Here is a 17,134-nt window from a genome sequence, read left to right on the forward strand (position 1 = left end):
GGGAGCGGCCGCAGCGCTGCCCGGGCGAGGGAGGGGACGCCGGTGGTGAAGGTGTTTGTGTCTGGGCCTGCAGCGCTTTGCTGCTTGTCCTGCCGCCTTTCTGTAACCCTGGGAACGCAGCGGTGCTTGGGAGCCGCAACAGTGCGTTAACGTGATGTTAACGTTTGGCTGCTTTGTTTTTTAAGTTAAAGAAGGTGAGTTTTTGTAAGTCATTTTAGATTGAAAAGCCTACGTGCGGTTCCTCGCTGCCCAGGCACTTACTTTTCTTCATTCGCGGTGCCATTGGTGTAAAATGAACTTTCACGTTATGTCCAGGCACGGGGAAGTATCTATAATAGATCTGTGTTGTGTGGTCATACAGTGCTGCATATGAGCTGTTCGTCAGCCACATTTCACCTACCTTGTGACAGTGGTTTAATATAATAAAGTAGGTCAGAGAGTTGGATTCTCTTGAGTTTTGTAGTCGATTATAACATTTTTGTTAAGTCGGTCTTACTGCTGATATATTGGTATGGTCTTTTGTTTGTCTTTTTTGATATGTAAGCAAGCAGGCCCATCTGCAGCCTTTTATCAGTCAGAGGGTTAAGGATGAGGAGAGACACTATTGGGCTGTATGTTGTCATTAAGTCTATAAGAATTTACTGTTTTGAGATGCCTTTTCCTCCCTCAAATTTGGTTGAAATTGGAAAGAGGGGTGGGAATCAAGCATTGTGTTTAGGTGGCTGGAGCACGTGACACATGGATGGGGATAGGCTGAGGAACAGAGGGTTTTTCCACCTAGAGAAAATGATAGGGTGGGAGGGATATACAGAAGACAGAGTCCCAGTCTTCCCAGTTAGGGGAGGCAGATGACCTATAGACAGACATTTTCCTACTTCAAAAATACATTCCTGGTAAGTTCAATGGTTAACTGTTTGACAGATAGAAACCTAGTATGTTCATAAAAATTAAGATAAGGTGTGTTTTAGCCTCTAAGAATCCAGCATCTCTTCCAGTTGATGATTCTTATCTCCACCACCCCTCATATACTCTCCTTATGTATTTGTATGGATTTCCTTGTTCCCCATTAGATTAATTTTTATTAACAAAACTGTTTTTCTGTCTGACAAACAGCTGATTCATCTGTGAGGCTGAATGCTTCACATAAATCTTTCAGTGTGACCGTTCTTGCTGCCTCCTCTGGAAGAGTTTTATTATTATCATCATCTTCAGCTCAATTGTGTCAGTTAAGGCTGAAAGCTAGGAAAGTGTACAGGTGATGAATACTGAGCAGGGTTCTGACTAAATGGTGCTGTAGCTGTAAAGCAGTGAATACAGAAATGAGGAGAGCTAGCAGGGAGTGTTCACACAAGAGCACAGGCTGTGGAAGGTGTTTGCTCAGAAGACTGGGGCAGATCTAGTTGTAGCTTCCACTGCACACTGGATGGATCCAGATGATTTTAGAGCTTATTGCCCAGCTAATTTTTTTGAAGGTGACAGATTAACATCTGCTTCATTGATTAAGTTTGCAAGTATTTTTAATAGTAACCTGGCACAAGTTTTTCTCTTCTTCAAATATAGTGTTTGCATCCTTTAAGAAAAAACAGCATCTTTAAAACATGATGATTGCAACAGACAGTTTCATAGCTAAACCCTTAAAACGTACTGGTATGTTGATATTTGTAACTTTTTATGTATGACTTGGCAGTTCTCTTTTTCTGCGATGACTGTGGAATATCTATATTTAGAGGTAATGTTCTATTACACAACTTCTCTTACAGCAAAAATTCAAGGCATGAAAAATGCTGTTCCCAAGAATGATAAAAAGAGACGAAAACAGTTGTCTGATGAAGTTGCCAAACTAGAGGCAGAACTTGAGCAGAAGCACAAGGAGGAATTAAAGCAGCTGAAGGAAGCTTCACCTGAGCAGGATAAAGTAGGTGCCTGAACTTTAACTGAAGTTGTACAGATACAGTTTGTGTTAGGGATATTTAAACTTTTACAAATTATAATGAAGTAACACTTCAGAGTATTCTCTGGTGGCAGCTGTTTGGTTTCTCTGGTAACTGGCAGCAAAACTGGGGGTGGGGGGACTCTGGCCCCGTCAGCTGCGGAAAGGACCTGGTGCTCCAGGGGTCAGAATCCCGGCACGCAGGGACCAGAATCCCAGCACGCTCACCGTTCAAGGCTCAGGCTCGATCCCCAGGGCAGGCAGGCCAGGCAGTCCCAGCACCAGGCTCCGCAGCAGGGGGGGGTCCCACGCAGGAAGCGTCTGAGCAGGTCTCAGTCCCACCTGCTAAACTCACTGCCTTTTTATACCCCTGTGACCCCCCTGTCCAGTCAGTGCCCTGTCCAGAGCCAGTTGGCACCCATGAGCCCCAGGTTAGGGCGGTAAATAGCAGGGGCAATGCATAACTTGTTGCCCATCATTCCTGCCTTGTATCATACCTGTTGTTTTGCTTTTGTTTGTCCTGAGTAGCAGGCCTGGTTTTGGTCTGTTAGCTGGGAATAATCAGGAGAAGGGCTTTGCTGACTTAAAAGATGTTTAGATTTATGTGGGAAGGAAGAAGAACCGTTTCCCACAAAGAGTTAAGACCCTATAACAGTCTTCTGTAGTAGTTTTAAATTAGATGCTTAAGCAGATGATTAATGCATAAACATGAATCATAATGCTTCTGTTTACCTGTGTCATGGTTGGGACCCAACAAGACAACAAAGGAACAGCCCCATGGCTGCTTGCTCAACTGCCCCCCCTCCCCCCCCCCACACACACCCGGGCAAAACAGACTCAACTTGGGAAAAAAAATAATAATTTAATTTCACACTAAACAAACACACACAGGACACAGACAACACAAAGAGCAGGGCTTGCATATGTTACCCCACCCCTCCCTTCTTCCCAGGCCCAAATCCTTTTGTTCCCGGTTTCTCTCCCTCCTTCACCCCAGTGGCACAGGGGGACAGGGGATGGGGTTTAGAGTCAGTTCACAGGCTGGTGGTTCCTGCTGCTCCTTCCTCCTTAGGAAGAAGGATTCCTTACCGTCCTTACCTGCTTCCCCACGGGGACCCTCCCAAGCAAGAGAGTCCTCCATGAACCTCTCCTTCACGAGTCCTTCCCACGAGGTTCGGAGCTTCTCCAGCCTGGGTTTCCCACAGAGTCAGGAGCTGCTTTGGGAACAGCCACCTCCTCTGGCACCGGGGTCTTCCAAAGCTGCGTAATCCACAGGCAGCAAATCCTCTGGCCACAAAATCCAAGTCTGCTGGCCAAGTTCACCCCTCCTGGCGCCTTCAGGGAATGTTCCACCATGTTCCTCCATACGTGCACGGCAACAGCTGCCATCTCGCCATGGGTTGCAGGGAAACTTCTGCTTGGGCGCCTTCTTCCCCCTCTTCCTCACCAACCACCAGCACCGCTCTCCTTCTCCAGCAAAGCTCTTCTCTGTTCTTTAAGTGCCTGCTCTGCTCCAGTCTCATTTCAGTTCTTTTGTAGGTTAATCGCTGACGTGCATCTGTTGTCCCTCTAATGGCTTCTTGGCTGGGTTTGGAGCAGGGGGACCTTCTCAGCTTCTTTCCGGAGCCACTCCTGTGGCCCTTTTCCCTGCTACCAAAAAACCTTCCAAACCTTCTCAACCTGTATCTTAGATTAGTTTAAATAGTTTGTTTTTGTTTTGGTAAAAGAACTGCACGAACTTTACGATGGAGGCCCTTTCTAGCTAAAATTCTTAGCCTGGACATAACTTTTGCCCGAGATATATTGTTTCTTTTACTTCTCATTGTTTTTATTGGTATTGAAACATGTCTGTGCTTCCTAGGGTGACATCTAGTTCAGACTACAGAAAAAGTAATAAAATGTATGACAGTGGTTTGGGGTGGGAAATACTTTGTTTAGTTCTGTGGTATACATATTTCTTTGCAGTTAAAATTCATAAATATACCATGGAATTATCTAGGAACAGAACTTAAAACTGTTTCAGGAGATGCATATCTCAGTTATCATTTATACTAATGAGCATTTAACTTTTTTATTTCCATTTCAGACAGGTTCTATAGCTGATGGGGTTGCAAATTTAGAGCTTGAAGGAGCAGAGCAACAGATTCAGCATCCTCGAATATCAAAAGCACAGAAGAGGCGGGTATGACTTAACAGCTAAACGTTTTACATGTACTTGATTGAGGGTATATACAATTAAACTTCACTGTAATAACCAGAGTTAAATAATTTTGCAGGGGACATTGCCAGGCTGTTTCAGTATTGTCGCTGTACCAGTTGGGTTCTTAGAAAAATCTGTAAAGTTTCTACCTAGAGATATGTAAGCATTTTATAAATAGTTGTACTTTTTTTAATCCTCAGCCATGAGCTGGGAATCAGAACAGGTCAGGAGAAGGGAGCCAGAAAAAACAACTGATGTAGATTATTACAGAAATAAGGTAATTTAATTAAAGTAATGTAAAATACTATGTGGAAAATACACAAGTAGTAAAACTTTACACATTTAACAGAAGAACATTAATATGGAAACTCCCCTAAATTCTTGAGTTGTTAAGAAACACTAGCTGCTCTCCAGGCCATTAGGGTTAAATCATGTTAAGCTTTGGATGTTAAAATGTGAGGTAATGACATTCTTATTGTATCTGCATGAATGGTGGTTCAGGTCCAGAGGAGCACTGCTTTATTGCAGAGTCTGTCTCCTGTTACGTAATCACTAGTGCAGAACTGCCTTGTAACAAACATGCTAAAAGGATGTTCATATTCATTGCACCATGTCTAGGCAAACTACACTCTGTAGTTTAGTATTCCTATATTGTGGTTGCCTAAAACAGCCTGGCCTTGATTTGTGGTGAATTTTAAGTGTGGAAGTGAAAATACCATTCACTGTATTGTTTTCTTTTTTATTCACTTGTTTACTTTGACTCTTATTCCCTTATTAACTTGTCTAAACTTATAAAGCACTCTACTAAAGTAATCTTTATATTATTATCATTACACCTCCTCTAGTATTCTGTGGATGCATTCTTATCCACCTTCAGGTCAGGAGCAGTCTTTTATGATGTATAATACCTAGGCTGAGGGAGCTTCAGTTTCATGACAGTCATACGTCTGAGTGGTAGATCTCACATTATTATGAAAGACTGGTATTTTCTGTTGTTCAGTTAGAATTCCCATACTTGAGTTGTTTGCCAGTGTGGTGAAACAGGTGATCCTGAAGAAATTACTGCTATTAATAGCGTTTTTGCATGTGTTGTAAAGTGTTATTTGGCAGGTTGATACAATTAGGATATCCTCTGTCACATGATTTTGGGTGTGGTGTCAGAAGCAGTTAGGATACACTGGTCACCATTTGCTAAAGTTTGTGTTTAGGAGGTCTCTTAAGATTTCGTAGCCCTGATTCAGGAGAACATTTGACAGATAGGAATATTCTGAGAAAACATTTGAAGAGTTAGAAGCAAGCACAAGGCCAAGAACTATGCAGGCATCTTCTAAATTTTAACATTTGTTGTGATTTTTGTGTTTATAATTTAAGGAAAAAAAAGCTGCCTTGGAGAAAGAAAGAGAAGAAAGGATAGCTGAAGCTGAGATAGAAAACTTAACAGGGGCTAGACATCTTGAAAGTCAGAAACTTTCCTCCTTATTGGCAGCAAGGCACTTAGAGATCAAACAGATCCCTTCAGATGGACATTGCATGTACAGAGCTATTGAAGATCAGCTCAAGGATCTCCAGAATTCCTGGACTGTTGCAACTCTAAGGAACCAAACAGCAAAGTATATGCGAAATCACTTTGATGATTTCTTGCCATTTCTTACAAACCCTAGTACTGGAGGCATGTATAGCAGAGGTAAGACTTGTGGCATGAGATTTTAAAAACTGTTACAACTATTTATCATAATTCTTGATCTCAGTTATAGCTGAATTGTGTGTGTTGTGGTGTTTGTTCCTGAACTATTTACTTTGTTGGTTCGGCTGGGTTCTATGGATCTGCTATGAAACTTGGTACACCTGAATCTTTGTAATGTATGTTTTGTTGTTCTTTTTTTTTTTAATTAGCAAACATTCTTCCCCATTTTAAAAAATAAGTAATCAGAACTTGATGGTTACTAGAAAGTAAGAATATTCTGGGTGTTATTTAAGTTGTATTATAAATAGCTCGTCTATGAGGCATGGGCTGATTTTTGTCAACTTTTATGTGGGTGTTTTCAATGTACATAGGAAACCTGTTAAACATGAGTGTGAAACTTAAGCAAGCCTGTTTTATAGTAGTTTGCATAGATGCTTTTTCTTATTCTACCGTTTATTTTCACTAGGTCTTTTGAAGTCCTTTCTTACAAACAGACTAAATGAAAAAATAAAAAGACATATGTGGAGCAGTGGTGTAGGCAGAATAAATGCAGTTAAAATGGAATTTACGTGTGTCTTCTTTGGGCAATACATGATTTATTAATTTCTTACTGTGTATTTGGAAAACCATGCAAATGATATAGTAAGTTTTTTAACTTACTTCTGCATTCATTTAATAGTATTGCTGTGGATTTCATCTGGTCACCAGGGGCTGTTGTGAAGTAAGAGATGTCTTTCCCCTGTTGAAAGACATAATTGTTACAGGATAAATGTTCCCGAAGAGAAGACTGAATTAAGTTCTGCAGAGCAGCAGGGAGTTGTGGTTTTCTTATGTCTCTTAAGTCTGTTATGAGGGAAATGCATGAAAACCAACTCTGACCAATCTTCAGAAAATCTTCTTTCTTTATCAGAGTCTATTCATAGAGTTCAGAACCCAGAGGGGTTGGAATTCATAAATTTGAAAGCTTGTTTTCTGTATAACATGATCTATCTGCAAAATGTTCCTTTAGCTATTAACAAAGGAACTATTGGGAATAAATACTTCAGAGGTTAAAAACAAGGCAACTAATTTGGATATTTAAAACCCCCAAAACAACAGTTGAACTACACAGTTACAAGATTTTAAAAACAGCTTTGTCATGTAGCTAAGAACGTAGCATGCTACTTGCTATCAAGTTATTTTCTAGTCTCAAACCAACATCCTCTGTAGCTTACCAGGAAGAAAACTGTATGTAATTTCATGCTTATTGCTGATAGTTCCCTGAATGAAAAGTTTAAAATATTAACCTGTACTTTTTATTCCCATATTTGTCTTTATTCCCATCTTCAGTCTAAATTTTTCTTTCTAAAATAGGTGTGGGTTTGGGTTTTGTGATTATTTTTTTTTTTTTTTTACCTCTAGTGTTTTTCTTTTCCTGTTCTTTCCCTTTCCTTCTTTTCAGTGAACACATTTTTCTGTATAATGTATTTGGACTTTCCAGGCTCTAGTTCTTCATTGTGCAGTTACATTTTTCCCTCAGTTGCTCATTCATCAAGTAAGAGCAGTACTAAAAGTTGCTTTTTTATTTTTTTCCCTGCAGAGGAATTTGAAAAATACTGTGATGATATAGCAAATACAGCTGCATGGGGTGGTCAGCTTGAATTTCCTGTTCTTTCCCTTTCCTTCTTTTCAGTGAACACATTTTTCTGTATAATGTATTTGGACTTTCCAGGCTCTAGTTCTTCATTGTGCAGTTACATTTTTCCCTCAGTTGCTCATTCATCAAGTAAGAGCAGTACTAAAAGTTGCTTTTTTATTTTTTTCCCTGCAGAGGAATTTGAAAAATACTGTGATGATATAGCAAATACAGCTGCATGGGGTGGTCAGCTTGAAGTAAGTATTGAATTGGTAATATTTATTTGTGAAATTCTAAAGTGGCTGAATATACTGTCAAAAAAAAGGGCTTAAGAAAAAAATACCTGAAGGCATAAGGGCACATAGTTATAAATAGTTTATCAAGAACTTTCTTCTGTGGTTATAAAGAGTTTTCCCAAGTGAGTAGCTTTTCTGATCGTGCATTGCTGTACTTGTGTATTTGACAAGACTGGCAGTACGAGTGGGCTAAGACTTTCCAAGGAGAAAGCATTTTGTTATGCAGATTTAGATGGCAGTAAAGCTGACTAGAGCAGAGCAATGTTAGATTTTTGTAATGTAAACCAGAACTTGAGTTTAAGAAAATAAATACGTAGTTTGTCTTATTGTTTTATAGGGTAGTTACCAAATCACTGAAGCTTGACCAGTGTTACCTATGTTGTATCATCAAAACAATGATTAGCTTTCAGTTAAAGTTTAAAAAATTAAAATAATTTTGCTTAATATTTTATTTTCTAACAGTCCTTGAAATGTTACCCCCAAACTCATATCTGCTAATACTAAACGCCATGTCTTTCTCTCTCCTCCATGCTTTTGATTTAATCCTATTAATCAATTGGTTTTATGCCTTAAAGCTGAGGGCTTTGTCACACATTTTGCAAGCACCTATTGAAGTAGTGCAGATGGATTCCCCTCCTATTATTGTTGGTGAAGAATATTCAGGCAAACCGATTATACTTGTGTAAGTATGTAATTTTATCCCTTTTTCAAATAAGTGTGCTTAGTTCTGTAAGTGAGGGTTCAGCTTTGATTCTCGCCTGCTCTTTTATTTTCTCTTATGATCTGATGGTGAAATGCTGCTTCAGTAAAGATCCTGCAGGTCAGAAATGGTTTGTGATTGACACACTTATTTGAAGGATATTGTAATTAGAGTTCTTAAAATGTTAACAAAATATCTGAAGTATGATTCAGTCATTGTTTAAAAATAATGCTGCGAGATCACTTTACCTGTTAGATAAATGCAAAATAATAGTGAAATTGATACAAGGTACAGCAGGAAACTTTTTTCCTCTTCAAAGTTTATGTCAATCTGTGCCTGAAAGTTGACAGAATTAAAAACTGTCTGTATTTATACTCTCCTGTTTCATGACCCTACATATTTCCTGTGCTAAAATGTGAATTTAAGTATCTTCCAATGCTGTAATACTTGGCATGACATACTTTTAGTCAAACTGAACATTAATTCTGTAACTTATTTCTTTTTTTTAGGTATATGAGACATGCTTATGGATTAGGAGAACATTACAATTCCGTAAAAATTCTAACAGACACTGCTACAGAAAATGGCAGCTAGCATACAGAAGTCATAAATCCACGTGGATAACAGTTGCATCTTAATATGTTGGGCTCCAGACAAATCCCAGAATGGATAGTAAAACTACATGGAATGGAGTATAAATGAAAAAAACACATATAAGGCTTGTCTATAAATCAGAAATAGCTTTTGATTTAAAACAAAACAAAAACAAACTGCTACAACAGTATTTTGAACTTGTTCATATTAATCATGTTTAGAAGATCCCTAAAATGGTGGCTGTAGACCAGTGGGGTTTTTTTAACAGAACTTCATCCTATGCCACAGTGAAAATACAGAGTAGTAAATGTTTTGCTTAATCTTCATTTCTGCTGAAGTATTAAAGTTACCTGAAGGTTCCTGTTAACATTTTTCTGGCAGATTTTGATGATCATGGGCGAGTTAAAGGCATTTAAAATAATTTATTTTGATTGATGGAATATTCTCTATGGTGTTTCTTCAGTGCTATCAGGATCTAGCTCCATCGCTGTAGTAGTGATCCCCTTCTTTATTTGGGCAGAGAAGAGCTGGAGGCAAATCTAGTAGTAGAATATCTTGCTTGACTGAAGGCTTTGCACAGTCTTTTTATTTTAAAGACTTTCTTCTAAGATTTTTACCAAGGTTTGAGGTGTTCTAGTTGACAGTAGGAACTTAAGGTGGGGTGCTGTTCCTAATACTGAACCTGTAGGAAGAGCATTGTTCTTTATGACTACTTCAGAACATTGATGAAAGTTAACTGTACATAGTCTTTCATCTATGCATTTTGATGGTACAGAAATCTTGCACACAAAAGCTCCTCGGTGTCCTCACTTCAGGTGGAGAAACTCATCTGAACTGATCATTTCTGGATCTGCTGATCTAAGCACTTCATCTGAAGTGTGATTGATGGCTTATAATGTTTAAAACAGCTGGTCGCATAGTGGTGTAAAAATAACCACCTTGGCTTTTGTCAGTAAGTTGAAAGGTGATCTACAGAAGAATTAAGTTTATTGTTACTGCTCCTTGTGATGCACAGAGACTTGAAAGATACATTTTTTTTTTAATATGGCTTGATTTTTTTACATTAGAAATGTAGATTTTTGTCTTTATGTCACTGTAAATGTGACTCCAAAATGAACAGCATACTGAAACAAAAGCAATAATGCATTAAAAAAGAACCTCTAGTCAACAACATTGTAATTGTCTTTATTTTAGTGTTGATGGATTTTAGTGTTTGGAGAAAATCTGTTTGTATCAAGTTTAGACACCTTTGCCTTGATTTGAGGATTATGAGTTGACTCTGCATCCTGTAGTCCTTCTGTAAAGCCAGCCAGCAGATTGACATTCCTGGGACTTAAAAATTAGAAAGAAAAATCTGCTCTTACTTGGGGAGATAAGTGTTCGCTTTGTGGATCAGATTATGTTTGATTTAAAGCACTTTGAGCAAGAAAGGGGGGAAGAAAACCAGACAATTATAGCAGAGGGGTTTGATAAACAGAACTTGAATATGACTTCTCTAGGCTGGTGCCTGCCAGGAAAATAAAGTATTAACCAGATTAGGAGTTTTTACATGCTTATTTATCTGATACAGTATAGCAAATATATTTATAGCAGCTGGTTTACTGCCTTGATTGTATGAAGCAATGTTTTTAATTTCAAACCAAAAATGGGATAGGACAGTATGGCTAGTGTCTCTATTCATAATACCACTCTGAATTTCACTAAAAATAATAATCAAGAGATACTGTTACCTGTGTCACTTAGAATTGATGCAATATGAAATGCACATGCTAGATGTCACAGATACCCTGTGAAAAAAGTTCTTTGTTGGCTTTTCATTCTTGTTTGATTAACTGACAGAAAAGATGCCAGAATCGTGGAACACTTGTACCAACAGTTTGTCCTGTTGAAGATGTTTACAGTTTGTATAAAGCAAAATAATGTTTTAATACAGTGAGGGAAAGATCCTTGCTCCTGCTGTTTGGGACTTGCCAAAAAGTAATAAATTGATTTATTTGTGGCAGATCTTGTTATTATCACTTTTTATTTTGCACTTAGATTGTTCACTTATTTCCTAGTACAAGCAAGTTTTCAACATTATAAAAAAAATGAGGATTTGATTTAGCCAGTTACAAATTGGTATATGACAAACCACTGTAGGAAAATAATTGCCACCCAGCAGATAAGGCATCACGAGCTATCACACTGAGCTTAGTAGTATATACATCGCACACGGTGAAAAGGAACATCTTTCATCTCTTCCCTGTGATCCCTGGCATAGTCCCAAAGATAATAATCAAGTAAAACCGCATTGATCTTCTCACGCATGTCCTGACCCTTCTTCTCATACAGCTCCAGCAGGTGCTTACAAATCATTGCACAACACCAAATAGAACAGCCACGTATCTCCACCTCCACCATTTACCTTTTATGGCTTTAAAGTTCTACTGTAATAAGAATTCTTCAACAACTTCCTGTTCCTATTCAAGCAGGCAAACCTTAACTCTTTACAAAATGATGTTGTTTCTAAACAAAGTAAATCCTCAGCATTTTAGCAGTTAAACTTCAACTCTTCTGAAAAGCTGTATTTGAAAATACTATTGAGCTTCTCCATATGTAAAAATTATCAAGTTAAACTGAGGATTTTTTCAGAATTTAGCTTTTAACTTGTTCAGATTACGTTTTCCCTGCAGAACTTACTTTGAGTAGTCACTTGTTTTGATTTTTATGTGTATTTAAGTAGCTTTCCTTGCTTTTATCTGCAGTTCATGGACAGTTTCTTCACCCACTCTTTTCTGTTAAGGGCTGTTAGGTAATTTTTTTGTAAAATAAATTGAGATTAGTCTCCAGTAGGAGCACTGATGTGAATGGGAGGGAAACAGCTTGGTGGTCTGCAGTAATGTGCAGTATTATTAAGCTGAAGAACTTGTTGAAAGCCATGGGTGTAGAGGTAGGTCCTGATCTCTCAAGGAACCTGTGGGGTGATGTGGAGTATGTCATGCGAGGCTGAAGTGTTGCCATAGCAGTGCTTGTAGTGCCTGTGGCTTTGCAAGGGTAGGCTGGAGCAATGAAGAGACCAGCTTACTCTTTGAGCCATACATGGTGTTTGGAGTTCCTCCTGATGCCCTTCACTTAGTCTGCAGCCAGTCTCTGCTCTCCTGTGCATCCCCGGTGGTGTGAGCTGCAGCCAGCACCAGAGAGTGGGTAGGAGGTGGGTAGCAGAAGGACAGAGCAGGCCTGTCATAAATTCTTTAAATGTTCCATTACTTTAAGGACTTTTTAAAAATAAGTAAATAATATAAAATGCAGTAATAGGTACAATACTCATAACCTGTTATATCTGTATATATTAAATAAATACACCAAAGCTAAAACACCATGAAGAGGGGAATTTCTTTCACAACCACTTGTCCTGAGGCGAAACTGTCACTAGAGGTGTTTTTTGTCTACTGTCTATGCTCTGTCCTTCCTGTTGCCTCTTTTTAACAGGCTGTTCAACAGGGCCTATGACAGTCCCCAGGGAAAAATGGCTGAAGGACATCGACCTGCTGGAGCGAGTCCAGAGGAGGGCCCTGAAGATGATCAGAGGGCTGGAGCACCTCTCCTGTGAAGACAGGCTGAGAGAGTTGGGGTTGTTCACCCAGGAGAAGAGAAGGCTCCAGAAAAACTTTACAGCTGCCTTCCAGTACCCGAAGGGGCCTACAGAAAAGCTGGGGAGGAACTTGATAGGGCCATGTAGTGGTAGGGCAAGGAGGAATGGCTTTAAACTGGAAGAGGATGGATTTACGTTAGACATTAGGAAGCAATTTTTCACTGTGAGGGTGGTGAGATTCTGGAACAGGTTGCTCAGGGAAGCTGTGGAAGCCCTCTCCCTGGAAATGTTCAAGGCCATGTTGGATGGGGCTTTGAGCAACCTTGTCTAGTGTGAGGTGTCCCTGCCTATGCAGGGGGGTTGGAAATAAATGTTCTTTAAGGTCCCTTCCAACCCAAACCATTTGCTATCCTCCAGTCCTTAGGCACCTCTCCTGTTGCCCACTCGTTACCAAAGATGATGGAGAGTGGCCTAGCAATGACCTCCACCAGCTCCCTCAGCACCCGCAGGTGCATTCTATCCAGACCCATCAATTTATGGATGTCCAGATTGCTTAACTGATCCCTAACCCAATCCTCATCTACCAAAGCAAACTCCTCTTTCATCCTGACTTCTGGGGTTTTAGGGATCTGGGGCTCCTGGGGAGAGTCTGCAGCAGTAAAGACAGAGACACAGAAGGCATTCAGCACCGCTGCTGCCTTTATATCCTCTGTCACCAGGGCACCCACCTCATTCAGCAGCCGGCTTATATTGCTTCTAGTGTTAGTTCTATCTGCAATGTATTTGAAGAAGCCCTTTCTATTGTCTTTGACCTCACTAGCAAAGTTTAGTTCCAAGGAGGCCTTAGCTTTCCTAATTGCCTCCCTACATCCTCTGACAACAGTCCTATATTCTTCCCAAGTGGTCAGCCCCTCCTTCCATGGACTGTAGATTTTCCTTTTCCACTTGAGTTTGCCCAGCAGTTCCCTGTTTAACCATGTGGGTCTCCTGGCTTTGTTACTCGATTTCCTACCCATTGGGATGCTCTGATCCTGAGCTTGGAACTGGTCCTTGAATGCTGACCAACTATCTTGTGCCCGTTCACCGTCTCGTACTCTGTCCTGTGGGACTTCTCTTAATAATTGATTGAAGAGGCCAAAGTTAGCCCTGCAGAAGTCCAGCGTTCTGGTCCTGCTAGGTATTCTGTTCCTCCCACACAGGATCCTGCACTGCACCATCTCATGATCACTTCTGCCATTGACTGCCACCACTTCAACCAGACCCTCCTTGATACTGGTGTTGTTTCTAAAGCTGTGGATTATTCTAACAGTGTAATAATTCTCTTAACCTAAGGACATCCCTTTATTTCAACAGAAAAGCTTGCAACTAAGCAGTTTTGCTGCTTCAGTTTACATCAACTTCTATAAATTAAGAGGCTATTTGAGGACAAAGGAACTAAGACAGATGTTCTATGCAGTATGCTAAGTTAAGGATCATTGTACTTTGTAGAAATGTAGAAGCACACAGTCCCCTCGTGTTTCTAATAAACAGTTCTTTTAATCAGACAGCTAATTCTCGCTTGCTCTGTTAGATTAATCTTGCCACTTGAGTGACAGTTTACTGGAAAGCTAGGAATTGTCAAACTACTTAAGACTCAAAAGATCATCAGAATATCTGAGATTAACACAAAAAATATCTTCTGCTTGACTGATGTTAGATGTACTACAGTTTTGTTACCAGTAACTGCTTAAGTGCAAATCACAGAGCAGGTTTTAATAGCAGGTTTAATAATCTCAGCAATGAAACACTGCTTGCTTCCAATTGTTCAAGTGAAGATTGACAAATTATTTCTTAAAGCACAGTACATGTGAATTATGTATTAACAAGAGTGAAACCATCAGTAAATCTTAACTGAATAGCCTTAAAAGCATAGAAGCAGCTTTGCTTCTCACTTAGCATATAGTACATCTCACAAACATTGGCTTTTGAGATACAGAAGCTTGGGAATGGAGAACCCATAACTATACTGAACCACTCAAATTATATTTAAACTATGAAACTGTGATTCTGCATGTCACTCAAAAAATATATACACACCACATATTTGATACTTTTTCTTCAGTTTATTTTCTAAAGTAAAACGATAGTTAAGTGAATTTCTGAAGTCAATGTTGAACATATTGCTGGCTCACTAAGCACATAATACTGTTTGTTCAATTAATGACTTCAAGGATAGTTTAACCATGTATTTGAAAGACTGCAACAATATTAGAGATATATGTTATATATCCTTTACTTTTTATCCCTTAACTATAATAATCTGTTTTTAAAATAACATGAATCATAAATGCAAGGTGATCGACTATGGGTCTCGAAATGGAGCAAAAAATTATTGACAACTTTATCAGTGTCCTCAGTAGCACACATTATTATACAATTAAGCAAGTACCTTCTAACATTTGGTTTGCAAAATGTCAGAATTTGATCACACTTCACTAAAATGAAGTGCAAACTAGATGAGTAAACATGAACCATGATTTTTGTGTAAAATGTTAGTTTTGAAGGGATCTCTGGTGGTCCTTCTGACTGACATCCAGTTCAGAGCAGCATTAACTTCAGATAGATCAGATTATTGTGTCTTTCACTGTCCTCCTGTTTGTGGAAAAAGGAGGAGGAAAGACTACTAAAAACCCTGTAGACATGGGCAGAAGAGAAACGCTTGGTGCTTGTGTTTGCTGCAGGTTGCAGGTCCCTTGTTCCTGTTGCTGTGCTAGTTGAAGGGACCACAGTTCTCAGGAATTCTTTAGCTGACAATTTCCTCAGTTGGAGCTGAGTTTTACAGCTTCTTCAGGTTCAGCCTGCTAGGTCACAGGGAGGGAGACAATTTTGGGGGAGGGAGGGGTTTCTGCTCACTCTGTCTTGGATTGGTGGAGCCAGCTGACAGACTAGAACAGCTTTAAAGGTATTCCTGGTTATTCAGCCTATATACAATGCTGGTGTGTTGTATTCAGTAGGATTAACTCATCTGATGTTTATTCCTTCAGACCAGCCTTCCATTCAATTTATTCGTTTTTTTTCCTTTGTCGTGCCTATATCGTATGAGATATCATACTTAGGGGTCTTCAGATAAATTATCTCATTGGAACACAGCTGCAGCATTGCAGTGACAGACAGTAGTGTCTTTCTTCTGGGGCTGGGGACTGTTGAAGTTGTTACTGAAGAACTTCACCCATTTGACCTCGGTCCTTGCTTGAACCTCCCAGTGCTGTCACCTGTACACTATGGCGGTAGTAAAGACATCCCTTGCAAAGACATCTTCTTACCACTTTGGGGCAGACGAAGAACAATGCACCCTTTGCTTTCCACTTGAATTTCAATTTGGTATATTTCCTTTGTATTTCCAAGAATCTTTATATGATTGCACCTCCCTCCAATTTAGCAGCCACTGCGTATGTCATTAAAGCATTTTCTGCTTCTTGCACCTCATTAAATGAAGGCTATGTAAGACTGGACAGCAGTAGTAGATTTTGCCACACAGCATTAGCTATCTTGCTGAGTGGATGCATTCAACTTATGTAATTCACCCTGATTCCATCTACATCACAGAGCATCAGTCCCAAGTAAGGAATGTTTCTGGCAGACTTTATTAAATGTGCCATCAAATACTTTATTAGCTGGACACAAACTGTGCCAATTTTTACACTGAAATCACTCATTTCATATGCCTTTCACCTCTTTTGAAAGGATTTCTCCATCTCAGAGTAGGTAATATCCCTGCACATGCAGTTCTTACTGCCTCTGCTGTGACTGCCAGTAAGAGCCCAAACCATACGATCATTTTTTTAAAAAACTGGACTTTATCCAGCAATGTCTGGAAATAGGCCAGAGAGGTAATGTCAAATGCTTTGTAGTAACAACTCTTTTGATTATTACTCATAGAGCACATAATGAAAAGAGTGACTTGGAAATGGAAGGTCCTAAATACCATTGCCATCTCCTGCAGCCATCCAGTCCTCAAGACAGACTTTCAAATATATTTACTTTCTGTAGCATCCTAGCTTTTCCCTAGATTCTCTTAAAGTTACAGAGTTTTGGGAGTAAATTATTTGTGTTCTGGATAATGAACTTTCAACCCCATATTAAATGATGTAACGCAGTTAAAAACTGCTCTTGAAAGAGACTGAGGTGGATATGCCTCATTCCAAATGTGTGTGACTTAAGAAGTCACATTATGAAAATTATGGAAAAATAAATGCAGTTTAATAGCCATAATCACTTTAGCTGACATGTTTAGCTGAGCAGCAATAAAATATACATCATCTTAATATGTATTGTTAATCTTGCCAATGATTTATACCATGAAAGCTGAAGTTACCTTGCCAAGTTAGATAGAAAGAAGCCAGTGAAAAGCAGCTAAGCTTGATAATAAAGCTAGACAAAGTGGCAAGCAGACTTTTTACTGCGTAATATGTTATTGTAATTTATTTAAGTACTGAAAGACAAATGAAAATTCTTTCTCTTAACTATGAATGGTCCTGCTGTGGATGTTGTTCAAACAGAACCAG

General features: G+C 39.3%; 1 protein-coding gene across 1 annotated transcript; it reads left to right on the forward strand.

The window, feature by feature from the left end:
* Positions 1-1,764: 1,764 nt before the first annotated feature.
* OTUD6B (OTU domain containing 6B) lies at positions 1,765-9,115 on the forward strand. The gene is made up of 6 exons (XM_010006422.1): positions 1,765-1,915; positions 4,017-4,112; positions 5,502-5,814; positions 7,625-7,686; positions 8,301-8,407; positions 8,935-9,115. The coding sequence occupies exons 1-6, from the start codon at positions 1,775-1,777 to the stop codon at positions 9,017-9,019; spliced, it is 804 nt and encodes a 267-aa protein (XP_010004724.1). The 5' UTR covers positions 1,765-1,774; the 3' UTR covers positions 9,020-9,115.
* The last annotated feature ends 8,019 nt before the right edge of the window (positions 9,116-17,134 follow it).

Source organism: Chaetura pelagica, unplaced genomic scaffold (genome assembly GCF_000747805.2).
Source record: "Chaetura pelagica isolate M959 unplaced genomic scaffold, ChaPel_1.0 scaffold76, whole genome shotgun sequence".
In the NCBI taxonomy this organism is placed as follows: Eukaryota; Metazoa; Chordata; class Aves; order Apodiformes; family Apodidae; genus Chaetura; species Chaetura pelagica.

What these genes read in the sequence shown, in the direction of transcription:
- OTUD6B (XM_010006422.1), top strand. Translation starts at nt 1,775, where the DNA reads ATGAAAAATGCTGTTCCCAAGAATGATAAAAAGAGACGAAAACAGTTG. An exon ending in CTTCACCTGAGCAGGATAAA is followed by an intron (nt 1,916 to 4,016) that starts GTAGGTGCCTGA and finishes TTTCCATTTCAG; the next exon opens with ACAGGTTCTATAGCTGATGG. An exon ending in GGCAAACCGATTATACTTGT is followed by an intron (nt 8,408 to 8,934) that starts GTAAGTATGTAA and finishes TCTTTTTTTTAG; the next exon opens with GTATATGAGACATGCTTATG.